The following is a 27962-nucleotide window of genomic DNA, read 5'->3' as shown; positions in this document are numbered from 1 at the left end:
CTTTCATTGCTCGGTCAAGGTAATAATTTATACATCATAACAATATGTTTCTCTGCATGCTTAAAAGCAGTTTGTGCTGGAAAATGTCACAGTAGCAAACTCAAGGCTGTAGAACCCATTTGTTCATATGATGTTCCTGTGGGGGGGGGGGGGGGGGGGGGGGGGGTCAGAGACTTGCCGTCTCTGACCTTTCCTTACCCTTTGCCTCCTCCCAGCATGCAGCTAGTATGTGAGGTGTTGAGCGGTCCAGAGGTGCTGAGCTGCAAACTAAAACTAAAGGTGTGGATCCAATTCTTCTCCGCAGCTACCCGGCCCTGGATCAGGCGGATGAAAAACACATGCGGGGAGGAGGAGGCCAACGTCCCGAGTGCATAAACAAACACAGCCTGAGGTTTGGCAAGTGTGACTTATTCCAAACTACTAACAGAAATGACCAAAGTTCATTTCTGTTACTTTTCTCTGTTTTGTTTAAACGCCCCTTTATACCATGAACTTCATGTTAAACACTGAACAGACATACAACAAGTAAACGTGGAGATTTGCTGTTTCACCAAAGTCCTTGACCATGACAAGTCAGTTTTGTAAATAAAAACTATACAATTAACATCCATTTCCAGGCACATAATTAGCACCTTAAATAAATTCAGCTCAGAGGTGCAACTGCTGTTTCTCCAGAGGTTATGACTTCTCCCTCCTGACTATGAGCTTTGCAGAGCTCACCACATACAGTTAAACATATGCTACAAAAGGAAAAAAAATTACTTTTTTTGCTCAAAAAGAGATTTTTTCCATTGGATTACAGAGAGGATTTTAATGCAACACATTCAGCAGAGACGGTTTGTTCAAGAACAAAATAAGACACATAGAGGCAGTCATAACAAATGCTTTCAACACTTGCTTGGCTGACAAAGAAATAATACTGTAATGAAGTGCAGGGTGGAAAAAATAGGCATTGGAGGAGAACGTTAGATTTTTAAGCCTATCCCCAGGCTTCTTGTAAACAGCAATTTGAAAGTAATGCCGAACATCTGGGGAGGCTGTGGATCAAAAGGCAGAGAGGGAGCAAAGGTTGGCTTTTCTTTCAGTTTGTTTCTTTATACCAGACAATATTATTCTGTGCAGACATGTTAAAGGCTAACATCATTTGCATTGCAGACTTGTAATGTAAAGTGAAAACATCCCTTTTAGAGTCAAAGCAGTCATTTACAGAAGTAGTGGCCCTGCATGTATCCGCCGGGCCGTGTGGGTGATAGTGGCTTTAGGTTCAGCTGACCAGCTGTGCACATTTCAGGAGCTATGCAGCTTGATAAGAGCAGAATCCTTCAGCGGCTGATGGAACAAGGTCAGGATGTGATGATGAGGTGGAGAAAACTTTTCGCTTATCTCCGTATTCAGAAGTCGCTGATCGCGTGCCAGTAGCCACAGTCTGACGGTGGTAAAAGGGGGTTCTGTTTACAGCCAAAATGGAAACTCCAGTCAAAATAAGAACATGAGGCACTTCCACTAAGGATCCGTTCAGAGGCAAGCTGTTTGAGTTTAGCAGTGTCAGTGAGCTCACTCCGTCCCAAAGGTACAAAATGTTACAAGGAGCAGATCCTGAATTGTACTAAGAGCCCTCACCCGACAAAACATTCCAGCACTAATCTCTGTAATCATATGTTCCATTGCTCACAGTCGCAGAACAGAGCTGCTGAAAAAGAAAAAGGCACTTTGGAAAATACTATTTCTTTACTAAAAAAAGAGATTTATAAAAATAAGTTAACATTAATAAAGTTTTGTTTTTATGAAAAGGAATTTCATAAAAGTCCAAAATATGTTTCTTTTTCTCCACCAGCCCAGTCTCTTTCAACACCGGTTGTTTGATGCCAGGAAGGCTTTCTGGTCTCTGTTCAGTTTACTGAGAGAGGAATGTTTACTGCTTTGCATAGATTAGTAGCGTCACAGCTAAAACTTCGTCACAAATGGCACTTTAACCGTCTTAACTTCAGCGATATGAGAGGACTTCTGGATGATGCAGCTGGTTGTTCCCGAGACGCCGTCCTTCCCCTGGGCCAAGTTGGTCAAGGCCATGACGGCGTTGATCTCCTTCCACTGCGTCACATCTTTGGCCTTCGCCTTTTCCTCCTGCGTAGCTGCGACGCCACCGTTGCTGCTGACGACCGGCAGAACAAGTCAACAGGCAGAGAAAGAAGAGAAACAAAAAGCGTTACAGCTCACGTTTAGACACAGTTTATCTGCTGATAGAAGGTCTACTCACTGGTCACGTTTCCTGGATCCATGCTCTGTGGTTTCTGAAAGAAGAGACAGAAGAAGGTCAGTAGGCAGAGTTCCCCGGGTTAGAGGAGATCCACTGCAACCTTTCAGAAACTGCTTGTTCAGCAGATGCCGTGTGTCTGCTTTGGTGGTTTTGGACGTCTGTTCTGTCCTCTCAGTGGACAACGTGTCCTCAGCAAACATGAGCTGCTCTGTTTTTTCTCTTTACTCAACAGGCTGAACACAAAAAGGACATTTACCAAGAAGCCTTCAAATATAAAGGATACTTAGAGGATAGAGCTGTGTAATATTTAATAGCAAAAGAAATGTATATCCGCCAGCATGAATGAAAGAGATCAGAGAGAAAATGAAAAGCAAGTGAATGAGTTAGCAAAAGAGAGATTGACATTTTCTGGCTTCTTCACCCACCTTCCCTGAAATAAGACCGATCTCTATCTCATCTATGAAGCATTAGTATAGCAAAGCAAAGTCATCAAACAATGAAGGCTGAGTGGTTTTGGAGGAAGCCAGAGTCTTTCCTTCAGCATGTTATTCACACTCTTCATTCACATCTGTTCAACACTGAAATTTATCACACAAGCTTGAAGTTACATGAGGCATTAAAAGAGAGCAGAGCATCTGGATCTTCTAGCTGTTCCAGATCAGACGCTCCCTTTAAGTTCACTAAACATTTAGCTATGGCCTTGGGAGCTTTGAAGAAGTCTGCAGGAGCTAAAGATGCTAAAAGCGGAGAAATATCTAAAAGTTTCTGACCTGTAGGTGGTCATCTTTAACACAGTCTTCTGCAGCCACACACTTAAAGGAATAGTACACCCAAAACATGATTAGCCTTCATTTTCTACTCACCCCCATGCTGAACAACATTCTGGAGTACTTTTTTGATATCTCAAATGCATCTGGAGATCTGGGAGGCTTCTTGCTGTCTGCTGACATTCAAATAATGGAGGTCTATGGCGCCCGAGACAGAAAGGTCCATAAAAGTCCACAAAAAACGTTTCAATATTCCTCCATACTGCTCGTCCAATGTATTCCAAGTTTCCTGAGTGGGTAGCATCCAGAATTTACTCGAAACAAAGTCATTTAGAATGTTTTTAGAGCATAAACAGTAGTGTATAGGATTTCCTGAAAGCGCGCACATGCGCGATCCCGACGCTACGGAAGCCGGCAGACCAAACCAGCGCATTCAGCTCGGCAAAGAACTCATGCTCTTCCTCAACACTGAAGTCCTCAGACATTTTTCTTTCATTGTTTCTTTCTTTGCACAGGTAAACAGCACATTTCTTCTTCTACGCTTGCATTATTGGAAGAGCAGACGCTGAATGCGCACTTTCATCTGGTTTGGTCTGCCGGCTTCCGTAGCGTCGTGAACGCGCAGGTGCGCGCTTTCAGGAAATCCTATACACTACTGTTTATGCTCTAAAAACATTCTAAATGACTTTGTTTCGAGTAAATTCTGGATGCTACCCACTCAGGAAACTTGGAATACATTGGACGAGCAGTATGGAGGAATATTGACACGTTTTTTGTGGACTTTTATGGACCTTTCTGCCTCGGGCACCATAGACCTCCATTATTTGAATGTCAGCAGACAGCAAGAAGCCTCCCAGATCTCCAGATGCATTTGAGATATCAAAAAAGTACTCCAGAGTGTTGTTCAGCATGGGGGTGAGTAGAAAATGAAGGCTAATCATGTTTTGGGTGTACTATTCCTTTAACACATGGAATAAAGCATGGGTACACTGAATGTTACTGGGTAGGACATCCTCCCATCAAACACTATAGATACTGACATGTGCACCAATGCACTATTACCATGCATTGAGTCGTGTAAACATCATGGTGTTCTACTAGGGAATAGGCATTAATCGTCATAAAAATGGTTATAGCAGATAGTGTTGTCGAGATACTAAACTTTTCAACTCGGTACTGATACTAAGTAAAATATTCGATACTCGATACCCTTTTCGATACCACAAGAAAAAAAAACAAAGACTCTAAAATTCAACATAAATATTTTCATTACTAAAAAATTACAAGAAATGAATTAAAAAAAATAAGAATAATATTTTGAGGTTGTGCACAATATTAAACAAGCTTGATAAAAAAAACTTACAAAATTAAAATTAAGTGTTCCTTCCTTGGCTATGTTTTGCAGACATAACAATGACACTGACCAAACCAGTTAAACAAAAATAATTCTCAGCAGCTGCACCTGTTACAAAAAGAAGTCTGAAAATTGAAAAATGCACAGAATTATTCAATCACACAGTGTTCAGAAAGTGCATTTTCCACTATTCTGCACTTTAAATGGCTGTATCGATACTTTTGATTATTTTTGAGTATTGTTTCCGGATACAACGTTTCAGTATCGATACTTTTTTAAGTATCGATACTTGTGACAACCCTAATAGCAGATTTATTTTCTTTATTCTATTTTTACAAATTAAAGCATTAAATACATTGGACTCATAACAGTGTGTAAGCTCATCAAAGAGACATACGCGCGTATGTTTGAACAGAAATTTACATCAGACGTTGAAGAGAACGATCAACAACAGGTTTAGCAAAAGGACTCTGAGCAAAGACAAGCTTATGTGACATTAGCAAGTGAATGACACAGTACTATGTGAGAAAGTTATGAACTTATAAGTAACATATGATCACCTAAAAATCAATCTGATGTGAAATCAAATGTATTTTGTTAGCATGTCACATCTACCAGAATCTGTTGGTTGGTCATTAATAACTGTAGGCGTTGAGTGTTATCTTGAAGAAAAAGCACCAAGTAGAAAACGCACTCTGACCTGAAGTGAATTATGAAACCGGATGCTGTTTTTCTGTTTCTTCCTAGACTGAACTGGAGCATTACACCTTCTGAAATTAGAAACTCATCCTAAATTAGGAGGAGAATTGCATATCTAAGTGCGTAATATGAGCGTGGAAGTAGCACATTAAGCGCCCGGTGTAAATAATTTTACTTTCTAAAATGAAAAGCTGTGACACGCGTAGCGTGCACATTCTGCTATGCTGCGCTTACCCGCTGTTAGGTGTCCAATGTATTCACTGCTTAAGGTTCAAATCCCAGCTGAGTATATTGCTGATGTTATGAAATATCTTCAGCTTTGGGAAAAATTCCTGTGCTCTTGGATCCACTTGATTTTGATCCATGCAATGTTTACGGCTCACTTTGGTCCAGTAGCTAAATCAATAAAAATCACAGTGGGACAGAGAAACACAGGCAGAAATGGAAAAAAAAGATCTGACCTACTGTGACTTAACATATAATAGTGCTGTGACTTATAATATTTCTTCTCAGTGGAGTAGATAAGACATAAACACTAGAGGTAAAAAGTCTAAATGCTCACACCGCCTATCCAGCACAACTAGCTTTCGATATTTTTCCTTCATTCCTTCATGCAAAAAAAAATCAATGAATACATTTTTTAACTATGAATGATAAAAATGATTTATCTTCAGGACAAGAATCAGCAATGATGCTGGTCAATGGATCCGCTCCTGTTTTAGGTGAACTAAATGCTCACATTAGGGAGGAAACAACCAGAAACCAACAGGAAACCTTCTTCCCATCTGAAGCCGTTTCCATGCAAACTAAAGCTGCCTTTCTGGGGGTATGGAGGCCAAATGAGATGTTTACCCAGCACTTAAAGGAATAGTACACCCAAAACATGATTAGCCTTCATTTTCTACTCACCCCCATGCTGAACAACACTCTGGAGTACTTTTTTGATATCTCAAATGCATCTGGAGATCTGGGAGGCTTCTTGCTGTCTGCTGACATTCAAATAATGGAGGTCTATGGCGCACGAGGCAGAAAGGTCCATAAAAGTCCACAAAAAACGTGTCAATATTCCTCCATACTGCTCGTCCAATGTATTCCAAGTGTCCTGAGTGGGTAGCATCCAGAATTTACTCGAAACGAAGTCATTTAGAATGTTTTTAGAGCATAAACAGTAGTGTATAGGATTTCCTGAAAGCGCGCGCCTGCGAGTTCACGACGCTACAGAAACCGTGGCAGACCAAACCATATGAAAGTGCGCATTCAGCGTCTGCTCTGCCGATAATGCAAGCGTAGAAGAAGAAATGTGCTGTTTACCTGTGCAAAGAAAGAAACAACGAAAGAAAAATATCTGAGGACTTCAGTGTTGATTAGACAGTCTTGTTTAGACAGCAAGAAGCCTCCCAGATCTCCAGATGCATTTGAGATATCAAAAAAGTACTCCAGAGTGTTGTTCAGCATGGGGGTGAGTAGAAAATGAAGGCTAATCATGTTTTGGGTGTACTATTCCTTTAATGCATCATGATGCTGCAGTTGGTGATAGTGGGAGCTGAGCTGCCCTCTCACACTATTAGTGGACTTCTGTGTGTGTTCTGGGTCACCCCTCTACTCTCTGATTAAAGCTCTCCTCTCTCCTCCATCCTGTGCGAACACAAAGGCTGTCCGTTGTTCTACAGCCGGCTGGGCTTTTCTCATGGAAACAGTTTGTGTTTTCCACAGAGATGGACAGCGTTACTCAGTTTCCCTGGGCAGGCAGGCAGCTGTATTTCTCACATCTTAACTTCTGATGGTGTGTTTGAGTGGGATTGTCCCAGAAAACCTCGGCGTGCCGACCGTTTAAACCCATCAGGATTTTTCTTCCTCCCTCCTTCAGTTCTATGTTGGGGAGCTGCTTGTGTCTAAACTGGGTCTGTGTGGATGTTTGGGAAATTTTCTCTACAGCATCACAGACAGAACCAACACCGTCTCAGTCTGCTGCTGTCCTCAATTTGCCTCAGTGAAACAGAGAGTTTGCAGAGCAAACAGGAAATGACTCCAACAATATAGCTGCCGTTTAAGCCAATAGAGGAAAACAAAGGAATGTTTTTCATCATGGATTCAAGTAAAATATGCTGATTATTCCCAGTGAGTTGGCCTTCATATGTTAAACATTCATCATCAACAACACCTTTCACCCCCTGCACCAGACTGTAGAGGAGCCGAGAAGCTCATTTAGTAAAAGACTTTTACATCGTTTGCAAAAAAAAAACCTTCATCCCTGCTGCCTCCATACTACACAACGGGACACTACAACGGTAATAACTTGTTCAATGTACAATGTGCAATTACTTTTTAATTACTTTTTAATACCCTATGTAATTACCTGTAACAATCTGATACCCAGAGCAATAATAAATTCCCATCTAAGTACTCATGTAAATATCCTGTGCAATAACCCTGTATAATAATCCAGATAAAAAAAAGACTTTACCAATCATACATATATATATATATATATATATATATAGCAATCACTAGAGACTGTAAGACCAGGCAGACAAATCTGTGCACAGCCTGGATTGACTATAAGAAAGCCTATGACTCAATGCCACATAAATGGATACTGGAATGCTTGGAAATGTACAAGATCAACAGGACACTAATAGCCTTTATCAAGAACTCAATAAAGTTGTGGAAAACAAGTCTGGAAGCAGATGCAAAGCCAATTGCACAAGTCACCATCAAGTGGGGCATATACCAAGGCGATGCAGAATCCCCACTGCTGTTGTGCATAGGCCTGAACCCCCTCAGCCAGATCATCACAAAGACTGGCTATGGATACCAATTCCGAAGCTGAACAATCATCAGTCACCTCCTCTACATGGATGACTTCAAGCTGTATGCCAGGAGTTAGCGAGACATCGACTCACTGATCCACACTACCAGGATCTACAGCAACGACATTAGGATATCATTCAGACTGGACAAGTGCGGTCGCATGGTCTCAAAGAGAGGGAAGATGATCAGAACCGAAGGGTTAAACTACCAGAAGGCCATATTACAGATGTTCAGGACAGTCACAAATACCTTGGCACAGCCAAATACCTACCAAGAGTAAGGCAGGTACTGAAAAGTCGGCTGAATGGGAAAAACAAGATCCAAGCCATCAACACATATGCCCTGCCAGTCATCAGATTCCACGCTGGTATAATAAACTGGCCAAAAGAGGAGATAGAGGCTACTGACATCAAGACAAGAAAGCTCCTCACAATGCATGGAGGGTTTCACACCAAATCCAGCACCCTGAGACTGTATACGAAGTGTAGCGAGGGAGGCCGAGGGCTAGTGAGTGTCAAGACCACTGTCCAAGACGAAACAACTAAGATCCAGGAGTACATCAAAAAGATGGCCCCCAAAGACAAATGGCTTGGCGAATACCTCAGGCAGGAGAAAACCGAAAGTGAGGACAAGAAAGAGGAAGGAGAACCATCATGGAGGGACAAGCCGCTGCACGGCGTATACCACAGACAAATAGAAGAAGTGGCTGATATCAAAAAATCCTACCAGTGGCTGGAAAAGGCTGGACTGAAGGACAGCACAGAAGCACTAATCACGACAGCGCAAGAACAGGCACTCGGTACAAGATCAATAGAGGCCAGGGTCTACCACACCAGGCAGGATACATACAGCATACAGCATACAACAGAAGGGTGTAAAATGCAGGCAGGAAGTGCATACATGGAACACCCCAACCAGGTAGCTGTCATAGTATACAGGAACATCTGCCATGAGTATGGGCTGGAAGTCCCAAGGTCAAAATGGAAGACACCTCCTAAGGTAGTTGAGAATGACCGAGCTAAGATCCTATGGGACTTCAAGATCTAGACTGACAAACAGGTGATGGCTAACCAACCAGACATCGTGTTGATCGACAAACAGCAGAAGAAGGCAGTAGTGATAGATGTGGCAATCCCAAGCGACAGCAACATCAAGAAGAAAGAACATGAGAAGCTTGAGAAATACAAAGGGCTGAAAGAGGAGCTAGAAAAGATGTGGAAAGTAAGAGTAGCAGTGGAGCCAGTGGTAATTGGAGCACTGGGGACTGTGACCCCCAAACTGGGAGAGTGGCAAAAGGAGATTCCAGGTAAAACATCAGAGGTCTCTGTCCAGAAGAGCGCAGTCCTAGGAACAGCTAAGATACTGCGCAGAACCCTCAAACTCCCAGGCGGGGACCCGAGCTTGAGGATGACACATAAATATATATATATATATATATATATATATATATATATGCAGATTTTCTACCTTTGGCACTTTCTTCTTTTTAACTAAGCCGATAAAATGAGTACATTTGTCCACCGTGAGATCAATCAATCAATCAATCAATCAATCAATCAAACTAAAAGCGAAGTTGAATGATTTATAAAAAAGAAATCTCTGTTTGGAAAACATCATGGAAGCAGGGCAACAATAGAAAAAAAATAGAAAATGCTAAACTAAAAAAGGAAAACAAATTGAGTGAAGGAAAGAGTCAGAGGAAGATTTCAGCTGAAGGAAATCAGGATCCTTCATCATCATGAAGAACTGAGCTGAAGGAAACAAGGAACCAGTGAGCAGCAGTCGCTGACACTAGATGACTGGATGAAAATCGACCTCCAAACTGCATCAACTCTGCTTCCAATCAAATATCTAAAGATGGCCAAGCAGAGAAAAGCTGCACATTTACACAGTTCTCTGTGATTTCTGGTTGAAATCAGTAAAATGACCTGATGGACAGGAAACATCAGCAGTAAACAGACGTAGATGTAGATTCGATCTTTAGTTAATCAAACACAGGTTTGCTGATGACTCTGTCACTGCTCAGAAGAAACAATCAGTGAACCGTGTGTCATCACAAAACAAAGAAAGAACAAATGAAAATGATGAAAAAGGGAAAAAGTATGTATCTCATTCCATCAGATGATCTGTGATGAAACAGAAAGCTGAAACCTGAATGGTCAACAGGTTTGTTTGTCCTTAGTGAAGACCAGGCCTCAAAGGAGACAAAATCCTGAAAAGCTGCAGATAAACCCCGACTGTCCCTGTGTCCATCCCTCAGTCTTCATTCATGTTTCTGTGACTTTATGTTTTATTTCTGGACTTGGTCTGAAAAAAATATTTTACTGAACTTTTGGATTCTACTTTAATTCAGAGTCCGATTTATTTTTCTAACCCAGTTGCTTCACTCAGTCACTTTCAGCACCTCCACTGTTTCCTAAAGCCTGACCTGAAACCTGTGAGTCTTGGAGCTAAACTCAAAACTTTCTCTGTCTGTTCTTTCTTCTTTCCAATGAAAATATAAAAAGAGAGACATATTGTCCTCATTTCTGCCCATCTGGGAGAGGCTCACTGTCATCAGGAGCTCCTGGATCCAGCAGGTTCTCCTGCTGCTCAGTGGCACCTTGTTGACCTTTAGAAAATATTTCAAGGAGCTATTGATCAGCCACTCCATTTCTGCAACCAGGAGAACCTGATTCAGCTACAAACTGGACCCATTAAATGGAAGGAGAACAAGACAGAGACGGCAGGAGAGATATTACAGATCATGCAGAGGGACAGGCAGCTGGAAATAATGGACTAACTGCGGGAATGAAAACATAACCAACAGAAAGAAGAGGAGACAGAGATCAGATATGAAGGATGAGGAGTTTGTTGGACAGAGACCCTTGGAGGTAAATCAAGATGTCAGGAATGCATCTCCTTACCGGCTCCATAAACCAAGTTGGCCTCGGCTTCAGAGGAGGATGGCGACAGCAGCTCGTCGTCATACTCGTTGGAGCTAAAGGAGCCAGAGTGGTTCCTCTTGCGAGCATCCATGACGGCATTGGCCACCATCACATGCCGCAGAGAGTCGTTCAGGTAGCGGTGCAGCAGGCTGCTCTTGTACTTGGGTGGAGACACGTAGTCCTCAGCCAGAGAGGCGGCATCCACCGCAGAACGCAGCCCTGGGTCCATCCCTATGGCCACACCCACCATGGAGGAGCCCTCCGTCTTGATAACGCTCTGGTACAAGGGTTTGGGGAGAAATTCAGGACCATTCTGTGTCCTCTGAGGGTTGTCTCCATCTGCAATGTCAGGACAGATAGAAATTATGGTTCTTTAGATGAAGAACAGGAAGTCTTCTCCAAAGCCACAATCATCTGCTAAAGAATTGATAACAAACTTCTGTTGTTACGTTCATCTTTAGCAGCAGGTACAAATTATTTCCATTCAGCCCCTGATTCTGACTCCTAACACTATCCCAAAGGCCTTGGCCTGTTTCTACAGCAACCAGGGCTTCCTTGAGAGTTTCCCAACCTTTCTGAGTCCAACTGTCTTTCTGGTTCTGCTGGTTGACCACAGCCAAGAAGAAAAAACTATGCATCTGAATGGATCTTTCTGGGTTGGTCTCTCAGCTGTTTTTCCTTCTACTTCAAGGGGACACCTGAAGGGAACCTCATCTTCAAGTCCCTCACTGGTCCAAGAATAAAAACTCTAAGGTCTCATTGGGTCAGACCGATCTTCTTGTAGAACTCTAGATGCTTACAGAACATCTGTTGTTGGTCTCATTTATGCAGAACAAGAACAGATTGCAGTATGCGGCCTGTAGATATTGTGATATAGAAGTGCCTTGAACCAGTGAACCTCCAGTCTGTGCCTCTTTATCTGGTTCTGGGTGGCTGAATTTAGGTTCCATCAGGTTATTTACGGCTATAAAGCCACCAGTAAGAACCAGTAGTGGAAGTCCACATCGTAATGACTCTTCTTTCCTCCATCTAATGTTTGACTCCAGGTTCTGTTCCGAGTTCTGTTCAACCAGTTGGACTTAGAGACTGGTTATTTGGAGCTAAACTTTCGTTCCAAACCCCAAACCAGGAGGTTTCACAGCAGATACTGTTCCTGCCAGGACTGTGGTTCTGTCATCAGGTTGGAGGTTTGATTCAGCCTCTTCCAAATTAAAATGAGAGCTTCTATGACCCAGAACCACTTGGTACTTCTTCTGTGCTTAGGTAGAATCCAGCTTCTCCTCTGTCAAACAATCAAACCTTTTGATTGAACCCAAAAAAATATCAAACTTTTCTTCTCATCAGGATATCAGGTCTGCTCTAGATTCCAAGTAGAGCACAGGGTCTTTATCTGACCCTGGATGTGATTCTGCTGCAGCTCCAGAGTAACTTGGACAGTTTTAGGACAGTAAGAAGACTGTACACACGGTCAACAGGGTCAGATCTGCTCCCAGAAATAGTCTCTGGAACAAAAGCATGGGCCTAACAATATAATGGAGGCTTATAAGCACATGGCTCAGCAGTGGAGCCGGCTGTGGGACGCTTCACAACCAGAATATGACAGGGAGAGGAGTCAGGGAGATATAGGGAGCCTCTGGTGGTAAAGCGGACTGCGGCAGACACAATACAAACACCATGCACACATTCCTCTGTGAGCCACAAGCTCAGCTTCTCCTCCTCAGACACAGAGTTAGAGATTACTGATAAAACAGCCCTCTTCCTTTCTTCATCCATGGCAAGACCACTGAACTGAGTGGATGTGCTCTCTTCGTCCTCTGGCATGGGAGCTGCCTCGGAGCTCGTCTGCCTGGCTGTGTGTTTCCTGGACGGGGCCGCCTTTTACAGCTGCTTTTTGTATCTCTGCTTCTGTCTCCTTGAACCCCAGTCGGCCTCGGCAGATGGCCGCTCACACTGAGCCTGGTTCTGCTGGAGGTTTCTTCCTGTTAAAAGGGAGTTTTTCCTCTCCACTGTCGCTACAAGCATGCTTAGTTTGGGGGATTGTATTTGAGTCAATGAGTCAATGCAATCAACTGGTTTTCCTTAGATAGAAAACTTTGTATCAATTTGATCTGGTTGAACTGTAAAGTGCCTTGAGATGACATGTGTTGTGAATTTGGCGCTATATAAATAAACTGAATTGAATTGAATTGAATTGAACCTACTGATGCTTCCCCACCTGGTTTTCTGGGCCGTCCATGAGCAAAAAAAAGGTCCGGACCTTCCCATGAGGGTCTGCATGTGTGCATGTGTTAGCAGTAAAATCACTACTGACACAGAGCTCCTCATTTCCAGCTGTGGGCTGTGAAGCAGAGACTGGCTCTGTGTGGCATCTTAATGTAGGAGGCCAAAACATTCTCCTACCCACCATCATTGGGTTCAAACCATCTTGAGCCTTTTGAGAAGAAATCAGGCCGGAAGAAGCTCCATGTGGTGATATAGGGACTAAAATACTGAATGTTTGACTCTGAGATGTTAACACAGGACTCTTCTGCAACAAGAAATTATGTACTCCAAGTCAGCTCTGATTGGCTGAAAGATGTGTCTAAATTTCAGGAAGTCGGTGTCAGTTTGCAGCTTAACATTGATGTGTCTCTATCAAAGGGATCAGAGAGACTCCCAACCGTGTTAGATCCACCTCAGTTTGTAGAATCAGGGAGAACTTCTGATGGAGGAGTCCAGCTTACAGCTCCTCAAAGGGCAACCCGTTAAAGGAAGAACTTCAGTAAAGTGATGCGTACCTTCGGAGCAGCTGTCGTCACTGCTGACACTCAGCCTCTCTGCGTTGCCCTGAACGTATTTGTTGTAGAGTTTGATCCTGAGTGCCCAGCTCAGGTCCGGCTGCCTCACAGTGTTCTTCAGGCGTCTCCTGGCGTTGGCAAACCAGTTCGACACCTGAGGGGGACAAAGCAGGAAGTGTGAACACCCAACAAACAGGAAGACATGTTAATGTTTGAATCCACACTCCTCCACATCCACAGTCAGAGCAAATGTGTCTTCCTCAGTGAAAACATCTGCTAGCTGCCTGCCATGGGTCTAAGCGAGAACAATGGCATGAGTAGCGAGACAAAACACAGAGACAGAGTCAAGCTGCCGTTTAGCTGCAGCTCTGAAACTGAGCTTTGAGAAACATCCCAGATGTTCTGCAGAAACTCGAAGCTGCGCATCTTTTTTCTATCAATGCTGTGTAGAAACAAATGGCAGACGGCCAGCGAACGCATCATCTCATCACCTAAAGCTCTGACTGAGACACACGTCCCCATCCTGCTTATTCTGGACGAGTCCAGCCATCTTCCAACAAGACAGTTTTTCCATCACTGTCCTTAAGATCCAATAAAAGAGACACTTGAGCCTCTCCTCTTCCTTTCACTGGGAGGAGAGACTATTAGATGTTATAGTGGAAGAACTTTTCCAGCTGCTTATGAACAGCCAGGGACAGGGTCCTTATGCTAGAGGACTTAGTTTTCACATCCTCTTCTTTACTATTAGGTTTCTCATTAACTAGGACCAGCCCACGTTCTTCAGTCCAGCGCTGTGGCGTAGCAGCAGAAAGCAGCATTCAGTTGGCCAGCGTGACTGGGAGGAGAAGAGGATTGGGAGCAGGCGAGGAGAGGGAGGGTGGAGGACAGACCGCCTGTTGAGACGAGACCACAGAGAGCCTTAACAAAAAAATAATGCAGCTCTTCCAACCGTGGCCTGTCTATAGCCCATAGATGACAGCATGCAGACAGAGAGACGGATTTCAGGAACCATGGAGAGACGGCCTGGATTATCAGCTCCAACTTACAATATTTACATGGAGCAAAGCTGACTGTGCTGCTAAAACATGACAGATTTAGTTGCTGTTTATCACCTGCTGCCAGGTCGGCCTTTCCAGGGAAAAACACACAGGAAGTGATGCGTAGGACACCACGGGCGGCCTTAAGGTTGGCCTGTCTGGACTAAACAGTGGAAGAACTGGGCTGTTCTCAGCAGCAATCAGTGGAAAGACAAAGACACCAGTGTCTCCAGTCAGTCATCATGATCACCTCTAAGTTTATGTTCACACTTTGGAACCAAATCATCACTTTAGTCGGAAAAGTAGGTAAAACGACAAAAAGATTGAGATTTGAAACTATTGATTAGGATTTTAAAGGAGAATTCCGGTTTTTAACACTTTTAGCCCATTTTCTGTAGTGTCCAGGATGAAATCGAATGATCGACACCAAAATTTTGACAATTGGTCCTGTCTCTGCTTTTTGGCTCATGCAAAATCCCCCCCTGGCTGCTTTAGAATGGCTTCCATTGTGCATGTCCGATAATGTCCTTAAAACAACCTTAAACGTTCTTTTTTTTAAATATGCTACTCACCGGGCCGTCAGCGCTGTTCAATGACGTTCCAAAAAAAGTTTCGTAAAGAAAAAACGTTCCTGTAGTGTTTTATTTAGCATTTTGTAAATCCCATTGAGTTCTGTTGGAATAGTCAATATTCCCCTGCCACCAGAAACGGAAATGGGACCTGTTTACGCTTAGTTGTAGTCTTTTCGCTTCACTCTGTGTACTCCGACGTCGTGGTGCTAACGTCTCTGTTAAACACTTTTAAAAACTCTGAAAATGTAATACGAAAGGTGGATTCTTGATTCTCAACGTCGGAGTACACAGAGTGAAGCGAAAAGACTACAACTGTATAAACAGGCCCCATTTCCGTTTCCGGTGGCAGCGGAATATTGACTATTCCAACAGAACTCAATGGGATTTACAAAATGCTAAGTAAAACACTACAGGAACGTTTTTTCTTTACGAAACTTTTTTTGGAACGTCATTGAACAGCGCTGACGACCCGGTGAGTAGCATATTTAAAAAAAAGAACGTTTAAGGTTGTTTTAAGGACATTATGGGACATGCACTGTGGAAGCCATTCTGAAGCAGCCAGGGGGGGATTCTGCATGAGCCAAAAAGCAGAGACAGGACCAATTGTCAAAATTTTGGTGTCGATCATTTGATTTCATCCTGGACACTACAGAAAATGGGCTAAAAGTGCTAAAAACCGGAATTCTCCTTTAATGCTAAATAGATATATGGGTTTTTTCTAAAATAATGTTTTATGGTTTCTTTATTTAATTTATCCGAATAACTTAAATAACTAATTAAAACTAATTTATTACCGTTTTATTTTAACATTTGTAAAACAAATGATTTATTTATTGGATTTATTTTTACACATTTTCAACAAATCCTTGTCCTTCTGACCCCACTGCTGTGATCTGGCCCCAAACGTGTGAGAGGCGTGTCAGTGTGTGTTTGGGTCACAGCGTCCTGGAGTCCAGCACAAAGCCTTCCTCCTCACTCTGCCTCGCTCTCAACTAAACAAACGGCTCCAGAAAGGAGAAGCAGATCAAGCACCGCGGCCAGCAGCCTGAAAAAGCTGCAGACTTTGAGAGGCCGGATCAGAGACCTGGTGATGAAATGTTACTGAACACATACACACACACAGCTGCAGGTTTAAAGACACACATGCATTCAGTGCTGACTGAAGGTTAGAGAAACAATCAAGTGAAAGACTGAGACACACAGCAGAGAGCAGAGAAGCTGCAGGAGGATCTGGAAAACAGAGGAAATAACACTTCACCCCTGCAGAGCTGCTGCTAAATGTTCAGGAAAAGCAAAAGCCAACTTCAAGCTGAAAAATGGAAACTCCAGCAGCCTGATCACACTCATGTCTGTGTGTTTAAAAAGCAGGATCTGACTTTTCTTTTCCTCCCACTGAAAGCGGCTCACCTGAACCAGAGTCATCTGCGAGCCGAGCGCCAGGAGGATTTTCTCCGTCTTGGTCGGGTAGGGGTTGTCTCTGTGCTTGTAGAGCCACTGCTTGAGCGGCCGTGCCATGTCCTGCAGGGCCTGGCGCTTGTGCCGCACTTTGCTGCCACTGGGACGACCCCTGTTTACCAGCAGGGAAAAGGTTTAAATGCAGGCAAATAACTGGAAACATCTTAGGATTTCAGTGCACAGATGACATCAATTCATTCCAAATGTAAAATGGCTTCAGATTAATGAGTGAAACATCCAGAACCCACAGGAGGAAGAAATGAATCCTTCTTTGCAGCAGATTTTCTGAGCCGTGTCTACTTCACTCTCACCTGCAGCTCCAGCTTTTATGAACCTGTAGATGTCAGCATGGTGCTGCTCTCCGCTTCTCCCTTTATCTCCCAAAAAGGCTCCACTGGCTGCAGATGGAACAGATTTTAACTGGACCTCAAAGCGGGCCTGAGGTTCTGCTTCTCCAAATATTTCCCTTGTAATCTGGATCAGTCTGAATCACATGGAGCACATTTCACTCTGAGCCCGGAACGCTGGATTTCAAACTCTCTCTCTCTCAAACACAATATCCAAACTTACAGAGCTCTGTTAGAAGATGTTCTTCATTTATATCCCTGCTGCCCCTGAGACGAGGCATTCCCTTCACAGGATCTTAGATTTTTTCCTGCAGCTCTCTCTCTGAGGACGCTCCTTACATTCACTGCTCTTCTACCTGCTTCCTGTTCCACACAAACAAGCTCAGATCTGTTCAGATTTGTTGTTTCTGTGAAGAACTAGAGCCCACAGAGAGCTGAAGGTGGATCAATGGAAACAAATTGGGACCATTACCTCTAATGACTGTTGATGCAAATTCTACACAAACCACAGAGATTATTTGAAACCCTTTGCTGCCATCTAGTGGTCAGAATTTTACCCCAATATCTATTAACTCTGTCATTTGCATTATAAATACTGTACCTGTTTTCAAATAATCTTCACTTTTGGTTCTGTTTTAAAACAAAAACATACATTTTCTATCAAACTGTAGATCTGCACATTATAGAATCATGATGATCATTCGGTATCAGTTTGTTCAAAATAATGCCTAAGGGCCGCTTGGATGTAATATTTAAACAGGATGCTTTTGTGCAGTGTTGGCTATTCTCCATATAAACAATATATTAGTAATAAATTGGAGCATTTAAATGGAGGCCATCTGTCCTTGATGCCCACAGCAGATCTAGATGTTTAATGGCTGAGATGTGGAGCTCATGGAGAGAGGTAGGGACATAGATTCATGTGGAAGAAAAACCAGCCGCTGGAAAATGTGGATCAATCAGAATAATCAATGTTTTTATTGACCTTTACAGCAACAGTATCATCATCCAATCTTCTCTGAATACGCTGCAGCCCCAACAAATAATAAATATATTCAGGTAGTGAGATAGAAAGTTTTCAAGGAAACTTTTAGATCCACCTTTGACTGATTAACACTGAGCCAACATGTATTAATGTGCAGACTTTGTTCAGCCGACCGTCAGTTTGAATTTATCCTTAATGAAACTAATTTTATGGAGTTAAAATTAAAAGCTGATGGATTTGAAAAAATATAAACACTCAATAAATCCCACTTTTTACTTACAGTCTCCATCAGAACATTTGAAGTAAAGAGTTTAATATAAACTAATTATTGTTCCTGTGGAGTTCCACTCAACTGGGGCCTATTTTTGATTTATTTTACAGTTTATTTTATTTGACATCCTGAATTATTTTTTATTAATTAAAAACAAAATTATGAAAGATCCATTTTATTTTATGTTTTTACGTTGAACTTTATAAAGCAGCTTCAAGCGCAAATTATTATTTTTTTTTTCGTTTCAGATAAATGCAAATTATTATTGTAAAAAATTAATTAAATCGTTTTTTGTTTGAGAAAACAAATGGATCTAAACATTGTTAACAAATGGATGAATGAAAATGAGCCTCCGCTGTAGCTCTAATTTCTCTCTGAAAGCTGCTTCTTCTCTCTAAGCTGAGCTGAGATCATTAAATCAGCAGTAGTTTGGGAAACAGTAAAGGTTTATTATCTCCTCTGTCAGATTGTTTAGCAATAAAACCTGAGAAAGGATTTAGAAATTACAGAGAGCATCAATAAGCAGAAATCTAATCGGAAAAGCTTTGAAATTATTTTTGCCGAATTTGGCACAAATGCGTTTTTACGCAGAGATACATTAGAATTTCCATCTAAATCATTTATTTATTCATAATTCATTTAAAGTAAATATTTACTGAAAAGATACTTTAGTTTTAAACTCTTCTAGCCTTTCCATTTCGCTCTGATTTAGATGTTTTTGTGCTCAAACCGCAGAGATCATCCCAGAGATCTGAGGAGGGTTTTCCTTTTTCTCGCCCAGCTAACAAGTGACCAACAGGTTGAAAAGGCTCCCAGATATTTCCCCCCGTGGGTTTCTCCACGCACTCCAGCTGCTCCGCATCCACACATGCTGAGCAGCAGCCTCTACCAGAACAGAGAGCCTCACATACCCGCTCCGCCTGTGTCTGACCGCCTGGCTGTCTCTGATGGCCGGGCTGCTGCAGAGGAGATCTGGATGTTGGCCGTCGATGACTTCCAGGTAATTTCTGCTGCTCATTTCCACCTCCTTCGCCTTCTCCTCAAACAGGACCTGGCTGCTCAGCTTGTTAAACACAATGGTGTTCATCTTTGGCCGCTCGCTCCGCAGATCTCTCCCTCTGCTGCGCACAGATCCAAAAGGTGTGAGGAGGGAAAACTCTGTCCCAGCGTCCCCGAGTTTCTCCTGTGGCAGAAAAGATCACATTTAGTTGGTGAGAATCATGAGAACAAAATCCTCCATCTAAGCTCCTTCATATTCAGTAGCTTCAGAGTTCAAGGCGAGTGGAACAGCTGCGCTCTGACGCTCCAGAAGCAGAACCGGTTGATCCATTCAGTGTTTGAGCAAACTCCTCCTGCTTCTACAGCAAAGAGGCGCTTCATTCTGCACACATCTCAATGCGCATTAATTAGCGCAAACAGCTGATAAAGAAATGTGGGATGAGTCGGAGCGGACAGCGGAACCGACAGGTTCCAGGTCCACTTTACTGCTGCGCTGCGATAAAAACCCACGGAGAGACACGGAGACCGTGGAGGTGAAAGTCCCATTTATTCTAGTGGAAGAAATTCCCCTGAATTCAGTTAAAGCGGCTCTAAACAACAGGGAATATAAAGCAGCAGGAGGTTCGGACTGGAAACAGACCCAAATGGATCCAGTAGAAGCAGAGATGAAGCATCTTAAATGCTGTTTCTCTTCTTCCTCTCCTGTCAGTGGATCTGTGGCACTTACCTTTCCCGGCTCCCTCCTGCGTCTCTCGGCTGTGCTGAACAATAATCCTGCTCCCAGCCGCCCATGCCCCGCTCACAGGTTCCCCGCCTGAGTTTCTGAGCTCTAACCTAAACGGACCGCCGTCTCCTCCTCCGCTTTTCTCTGCTTTCGGCCCGGGACTCTGAATATCTGCGCCTGCTCATGTTTCCTTGCACACAGCCTGAGCCTGCGAACATCCTGCTGCTGCTTTAGGCCGGTTCAGGGGCAGCGGCCCCCAGAGGGAAGGAGAGGGAGGAAGGCATGAGTCTGAAAGAAGCAGGCTGTCTGTCTGAGCCACTAAGCTCAGATCTTACTGAGCATCAATGACCCAAAGGACAAATAATGACCTTTTAGAAGCTGCTGGGCTGCTACTGGTGGAGTTTAGTTTGTCCATCTTCCTTTGGAGCATCTCCAGCTGTATGAGGCTTGGTTATCATTGACTTCCATCAGAAAGATGTCCCATTATCGGTCCAGGATGCAGAGGTTCTGAGCTTCTCAACTGTGGTCCCTTTGGGATTATCCAGGGTCGTTATTCCAAGGAGGTGACTCACCAGCAGGAGACATCTGAACGGTTCAGTCTCTGTGTGATTATTCTTTCTTTGGGCTTAGTTTAATTTAACAGGAAAGTTGACTTTTCCTAAGAGTTTGTGCAAACATGCAATGAAGGGTCCAGTCATGTAATTGTCATGTTTATATCTAAGGCTCTGACCCACATGCAGTGAAACCAAACAGAGAGACACAGATGAAAAGTTTAACGGGTTTTATTGAAGAGATTATGCTCGGTGCAGAGTTTTTCTGAACGCTGCTCAGCCAGAACTGGAAGGTGAGGGGAAGACAGGCTATTAGTTCAGGCTCAGTGGGAAATTTGATTCGTAGATTTGAAGAAGAGGATCTGGTTGTAGACTCACGTTTCCAGAGAAGTGAAGGATCCTTGACTCCAATCTGTGTGTAGGTTTTCCAGAGTTTGTCTGATTCAGCGGAGGGCGGAACAGGGTTTACCCAGAATTCGGACGGTGAAGGTGAACGGAGACGCTGATTGCCACTCAGATTTCCTGCTGTACTTGAACGTGTCGTAGTGAAGATGATTCCCTTGCTCAGAGAGTAATTGCAAAGTCCTCTAAAGGAGACTGGATCCAAACCTCCTGTTTGAACTCCTGGCTCAGTTTAAGACTCAGTTGATCCCTCCTGGGAGAGGAGGTCCGAAAAGGTCCAGTTTGCAGGATGACTTCCTGCCGAGAGGAAAAGACAAAAAACAAAGTTAAAACTCAGGGAGACAAGAACTCAGTCTTACTCAGTGAAAACTCTGCTTGGCTAGAGTACCAAAAACTGGCAAACACTCTGGCGTTGAGGTAGTGGCAATCAGCAGCTTAAGAGCACTCCGTTAATGAGGTAACCGTCAGCAGGTGTGTGAGGAGGCGGACCAGAACCAGGCGCCTCCTGTTGGTGGAAGGGAGACACACACACAAAAACAAACACACAGACAGGAGTCCTGACAGCAATTAGGTTCATTGAGGTCATAAAGGGTTGAATTATTCAGGTTTTCCTCTATATTGAACGTTGGACTTCTGGCCTGAGGTGACATTCTGGTAGCTCCTCTGATCTAATCGCTGTTATCAAAACCTGTGGCTCAGCGCAGCCTGCTGCCACTTCTCTTTCATCTTAATCCAGGCTATCCAAAGCCTCAGCCACTCCTCCCTACACCTCTGGCTCTGAATGCTGCCTGCTGGCCTCTGTGGGGTAAGAAAACCATTCAGCAGGTATAGGCAATCAGCATGAATCATGATGTCCCAACTCCAAAGGGAGCAGTGACAGGGACTCTGTAGCCGATCCCAGCTCTGCTTTTTCTCAGACTGGATTCATGAACCACTCTGGCATCTGCTTTCTTTGGTATCCATCAGCTGCTGCTCAGGTTGGACAAGTAATGATTTAAGAAGCCTGGTACCACAGTTAGGCTGTCAGAGACATTAGATATCTGCTGAGAAGCTTTGCAGAGATTCGGTCGGATCTGCAGCTCAATACGTTCCAACAGGATCCAAATTATCTTCCAATGGATAACAAACTTCTGTCAGACTCAAGTTAAAGAGAAATGCTTCCGCAAAAATTAAGTTAAATAATAGTTGAACAGTTTGATCCCTAATTTGAAGAGGAAACAGAACAAGTTTTGCAGTTACTTCTATAGTGGATGGGTGTTTAGTTAGTGGATAGCTAGTTCTATTCTCTGGACTTTCCCATCTGTCCACCATCTAGTTTCCAGTTCAAGCATGTTTGACTCCTTCACATGAAACTTAGGACACAACTAAAGGAACTAAACTGAACTAATGATTGAGCAATTTTTTGCCCACAATTGTTGATTTAGTTGTGAAATTTCTCAGACTTAATGGAAACTAACAGTCTCATTTCATTACACTCCCAATTTTTGCTGTCTCTAGAAACTCCTGGTTAACTGGGATCCTGAAAAAGAATAAACTAGTCTTGGAGAGCATGTTCGCCACTGGAAACATGTTGGGTCATTTCAGTACAGATGATGGTAAAGGTTCTTTCTGGAACCAGAACCTCTCAATGAGGAGGATGGTTCTCCTCCAGACTTGGACTTTATTGCTCCATGTAGTCTTGTACGTCATGGTTGTGCCTGGTGGCAGCGGTCTATTACAGCTTTGGACAATCCCCTCAACAATTCCACAAAATATGCCATTTAGAATGCTACAAACCAGGCATCAATCCCGCATCTACAACTGCCAACGTCTGCTGGAGCTACCCTCACAAAATGTTTTAAACACGGTGGAACTTGATTATTCAGAATGCAATGGAGTGCTAAGGACAGATGAAAACAAAGCACCGGACTCACGGAGCAGGCAAGGCCAAGAAGACAGATGGAGGAAGCGGTGTGCTAGGGGACGTAAGAGGGGTAGCAGGGATGGGCTAACATTGAATGTTACCACAGAACACTGACCGAATCAATGCTGTTCTCCAATGTCTGCAGATAATCTCCGACTAAAACTCTTTTCAAAACAGGAGATTAGTATGTCTTTCCTCAGCCTAGCAAGGGTGAAAGGAAGGCTAGGAGAGATAAGAGATACTGCAAATCCTCTAATATTGGCCTATATTGCTTGAGTGGCCGGGACTCTAACAGTGGCCGGTCTCGCTGTCGTCGGAGGTAAATAATGGCTGGACTCGTATACAGGCCGGGGCTATAATTAGAACAAACGATGTTCCTTGGCAGTCCTCAACAACTTGTAATAGTAACATACAAGTACCACAGGGGGGCAATGTTTGCTAACGAATCCCTGCCATTAGCATGGGAAGTCCAATCCTTACACAGAGATCGCAGTGGCATTACACAATCGTTCTGATCTGAAACACAAATGTGATTACCGGTAGGTCTGGTGGTAACCAGGCAGCCTTAAAATGACAGAATTTCATTGGCCTTCGTTGTAATTCCCCGCAGCCATCAGACAGCTGAACTGTTAAGAAAACTCTTAATGTCAGAGTCTGTTACAATCATGTGACAATCATGTCACAGACTCTGTATCACAATGACAACACCAAACCAAAACATTGCATAATTGCACCATATACTAGTATGTCTTGAAGGGGGACAGATGGACCCAGTATTCAAGGTGAGACAGACAGTGGGAAAGTTCAAAAAGTTTAATAAACCAAGGGTTAAAATGGGTTGAAGCTGTGGATCTGCGGAACACAATGGCTGCAGTGGGGTGCCGGCCCGGAGCACCAATCAATTACTGACACTCTTGAGGGTAAGTGACAACAATCATCTAAGGGAGGATGTTTATCCGTGTGAGCCCCTTACCTGGTTTAACAAATCAGTCCATCCTCTCAGAGGAAGGCAGGATCCAATCGATGGACTGCCAAATGACCTGTGGCGCAGAGCCGCCCAGAGTTTCCCCAATGCAGCAACTCCATTGAGCAGGCAGGAGACTGATCCAGGTCAGGGAAGCAGCTCAGAACAGGACCGTTCTGGGATCCAGGAGTCCGAAGCCTGGTCAGGGGTTCCAATCCGAACAGGAACAGAGCCTCCAGGAATCCACAGAGAGCTTAGAAAGGTCAAGAGCTCCATGAGTTAAGAAGCGAGCTCAGGCAGACACACTCAGATGCAGACAGACAGGCTCCGCAGTAGAGGGATAGAGACAAGACATTGTACTAGGATAACTGCAAAACTTTAAACTGGTCTCCACCTAGGAACCAGGCTTGCGGGACTTAATACTGTACTTCACCTAGGAGCCAGGACACGACAAGTAGACAATTAAAACACTAAGAACCTCTCAACCCACTGGTCTCGTGGAAGGGGGGCACGAACCTTGGAAATAACTCAGACTTACATAACAAACATACAACACACATCAAATAATGATCTGGCCACAATTGCTGGGCTAAGCCATACATGAAGCAACAAGTGCAGGTGGATAGGATGAGTGATGATTAGGAACCCGGCAGGATTAGGCAGGTCAATTAATTGAACAATTAAGGTCAGCAATCAGGCTAAACCATGACAAAATATATTAAATGCTTTGAACTTCCATTTTTTTTTAATGTGGGGGGTATAAATGACATCTGTTAAAGGAGCAGTCCACTCTGCTAAAGCTGCCAAAGGGAGGACTCTGAAAAGGTTAGTGACTTCTTCAAGCCACTAACCTACATCTCCATTTATATTTATCTCTGGTCCTCAGCAGGTGGGCCCCTAAAGTCTTGAAATCATAATAAACTGTTTAACTTCCACTGCTGTCTCTCTGGCTGAAAACTTGGGTCATCTGTCTGGAACGTTACACATCTTGTTAAATAAAGCCAGGATATTTTGCTTCATGTCTAAAGTGAGGTGCTGAAATAAAGTCAGAGTGACCCAGTGCTGTCATGACCCATGAAGGCATCATTAATACTTCTGAGAGCTTCATGGAGACCAACAGACTGAAAAATGGACCTAGACGCTGTAGTGTTCAACTGCTCATTTCTCTTTCTTGTTCATTGCTCCAGCTTGTTATTCTAACTTTAAGGAGGGAAAAAGTCAGGATTCCCTGGTGTTGTTCTGATGAGGGATGATCTAAGCAAAGGAACCGGGTCTCAGCATGCCTGATGGTGTGACACTGCTGTGATGATAAAAAAGCTAATTTCTGATGGAGAACAGAAGCCGTGTTCAGGCGTCAGTCCTCAGCTAATAGAGAGTGCGGTTCTGTGTTTGGAGGAGCTCTGAGAGGCCGCTGTGGACACGCATGTTTATGATGGCAGCATAACAAGCTAACCATGCTGCTGCTGCTGCCGTGCAACAAGTTATTTATTTAATAACAAAATGTTAATTGGAGTGGATGGAAAAGTCACTTCTAATATTTAGACAGTCCTTTTCCTGTTGAGTTTGTTTAGTGAAATGTTGCAGCAGAAGGCCTGTAGAGATTTCGAAGGAGCAGTTCTACTTTAAAACAACTGAACTAATTGCAGCAAACAAACGACCGAGTAGCAGTAAAATAGGATTTGGAAGTCTGGACAGAAATTCCCTCTTTGAAGCTTGTGTGGTTGTATCCATCACCCTCAGCGGTTTCCATCATGGACTGGAGTCTAGAGAGGGGGTGGAGGTTAGGCCAGTGTAGTGAGACAGCAGTGGAGACAGCATGTGGGCTGGGACACATTCGATGGTCATTCCAAACAGAGACTCTGACATCAGGGATGTCCCTCAGCTTTTTCCCTCCACTCTGTGATGGTTAGAAAGTGTTGGATCCTGGATGGTGACGACGATGGTGACGAGGAAGGTCAGAGATGGACAGTGTTAAATCAGTGTTTAATGAAATGTTGCCGCAGGTTTGGCATTTCAAGCCAATTTTAAAGGTTTTCCAAGCTCCTCTCAATATTTATGATTCATTTTAAATCCCATTCATCAGAGCTCCACCAGCAAACTTCCATCCAGCAGCCTAAAAAACCATGCAGCTCTCTAAATAAGCAACTATAGTGGAAACAGAAAGCCTAAAAAGTGCCAGGTTTGGTTTATCTGCCAGCCTCGTATAGGAGACCATGGTCAGAATGTTGAATCTGTTGCAATGGTGCCTCTTTTCTACCAGCAGAACTGTCATCCTTGAACCAGAACCAGAATGTGGGTGCTGAGTTACAAGCCAACGCCTGTTTCACCAGTTGTAGAACTAAGTCATTCATCATCAGCATTGGGCGCTGCAGAACATAGAGGTACGGCTAGGTGGCAGGATGCCTGCATGTTCATAATTCCACCAGAGAAGAAAAAGAGGAACAACAGGAAGAACAGCAGAATAATTGAGTTAATTGTAGGTAAGACCATGATTTTAGTTTAAGCTATCCTACCCATAAGAAAAATTGGAAGCGAATTCCATCTTTCAAAGTACTCTTCTATCTTTTTTAAAAGGGGATGTGGTTAAGTTTTGGTAAATCCACAAATTTAGGCGACACAGTAATACCCAAATTATTGTATATACCCAAAAATGTTGATGTGCTTTAGTTCTCTTTTGAAATAGAGAAAAGATCAGCTAGTTCACTAAATTCAATAGATGGGGATAAAAATATCCAATCTATTGACCAAAGACATCGTAGCATTTTATACATATTGCTGCATTTCTGTAAATCGAGATATTTGATGAAATTCAGCAAAGATAAAAAGCAGAAACTGATTTCCAGTTGCGCTCCACAGTTTCAGTGGGCGTGTTCTCATTTCCAAGGTGGAGCTTAAAGCGGGCCCCAGGGGCATGTACAGGCCCTGTGATGGCGTACCAAGGGACAAGCCATGTCCCATGAGGGGGCTCCTAGGGCCACAGGCGGAGCCCCGATACACAGGAAGCTTTTCCTCAGGAATACTGATGAAGACTGACTGGGAGTCGCTGAGACAGAGGAAGCTCTCTCAAGCCACCAGCTGCCACAGACTACCCAGAATCCCTTTCATGACCCGGATGGGCATGGTTTTAAAGGCGCTGTATTCTGAGCCTGCACATGCAAAGAACTTTGTTGCCAACCTCTCCCTCCCCTCCTGTTCCTCAGGATGAAATGAAATAAAAAACACAATATCTTTTGTGTTTGATGTTAAGCTGAACAGAGAAAGCTGAGCTCAGAGGGCAGAAGCTGCTCTGTGGCTCTTCTATGGACCAATCAGACGTGTAGGACTCACACAGCTCATATGTGAAGGAGAAATCAACTTAACATCTAAATGTGCTTCAGTAAGCTGGCAGATTAATGCCACAGCTCATATAGAACTGAGAAAGCTGTTGAGAGGGTCTACTACTCTGTATTTGGACTCATTGTCCCGGATGGAAGCATGTCCAGTTAACAGCCTGCAGACAGTCAGTGTATATCCTGTATAGGGCTGTGTCTGTAGATTAGCAGCAGCTCTGATGGGCGATCCAGCAGATGCATTTATGCTGCAGCTCTTTCATAAATCTATGGATCTGCTAAATCAAACATTTGGATTCTTATCTAAACAAAGTCTGCAGCCGAGCAGCTGGATCAGGTCCGGCTCTGTCCAGAACGGCACCACCCAACAGAAGCTGCATTGTCCTCCGTGTTGTCAGCATCGACTGTGTGTTTCTGTGAGTCGCAGCTTGTTGAGGGAAGATTTTCAGTGAGGAAATCAGACACAGTACAACAGGATATTACTGAGGCTTTCTCCCAGTTTGCTCCTCTCTTCACCAATCCCAGTGGGTCAACGAGGCTCCTCTTCTTCATATTAGCCCAAGGTTCAGGTAAGCCTCCGCTGACACAGCTCTGCCCTGCTAACCTCAAACAGCAGCAGGTTAAAGGCACAGCTTTAGGGAACCAGCTGGCTGATAGAAGTAGGCCTCTGCCTCATTACTGAGAGAAGCCTTTATGTTGAACCACCATATATATATATATATATATATATATATATATATATATATATATATATATATATATATATATATATATATATATATATATATATATATATATATATATATATATATATATATATATATATATATG

The 27962-nt window shown here is 43.4% G+C and overlaps 1 protein-coding gene across 4 annotated transcripts; it reads right to left on the bottom strand.

Annotated features, from left to right (window-relative positions):
- Positions 1-779: 779 nt before the first annotated feature.
- Positions 780-20249, bottom strand: mkxa (mohawk homeobox a). 4 transcript variants are annotated; one of them, XM_038268985.1, is made up of 7 exons: positions 19986-20249; positions 19171-19442; positions 16609-16768; positions 13593-13746; positions 10795-11154; positions 2258-2291; positions 780-2149 (listed from the first exon to the last, which is right to left on the bottom strand). In XM_038268985.1, exons 2-7 carry the CDS (start codon positions 19344-19346, stop codon positions 1945-1947), a joined length of 1089 nt encoding a protein of 362 aa, XP_038124913.1. In that variant the 5' UTR covers positions 19347-19442; positions 19986-20249; the 3' UTR covers positions 780-1944. The 4 variants fall into 4 exon arrangements, with proteins under 4 accessions (XP_038124913.1, XP_038124912.1, XP_038124910.1 ...); XM_038268984.1 differs by having other exon boundaries at positions 780-2152; positions 20093-20249; XM_038268982.1 differs by having other exon boundaries at positions 780-2152; positions 19986-20248.
- Positions 20250-27962: the final 7713 nt, after the last annotated feature.

This window comes from Cyprinodon tularosa, unplaced genomic scaffold (genome assembly GCF_016077235.1).
Source record: "Cyprinodon tularosa strain WSP-4 unplaced genomic scaffold, ASM1607723v1 ctg713, whole genome shotgun sequence".
Lineage (NCBI taxonomy): Eukaryota > Metazoa > Chordata > Actinopteri > Cyprinodontiformes > Cyprinodontidae > Cyprinodon > Cyprinodon tularosa.
Note: the sequence above shows the minus strand (reverse complement) of the source record. Positions and strands in the feature narration are given on the sequence as shown.

Excerpts from the sequence above, each read along its gene's own strand:
- mkxa (XM_038268984.1), bottom strand. The coding sequence starts at position 19,346 with ATGAACACCATTGTGTTTAACAAGCTGAGCAGCCAGGTCCTGTTTGAG. Across the intron at positions 13,747-16,608 it reads CGCAGATGACTCTGGTTCAG|GTGTCGAACTGGTTTGCCAA; the intron begins GTGAGCCGCTTT and ends TGTCCCCCTCAG. Across the intron at positions 2,292-10,794 it reads CAACTTGGTTTATGGAGCCG|AAACCACAGAGCATGGATCC; the intron begins GTAAGGAGATGC and ends CTCTTCTTTCAG.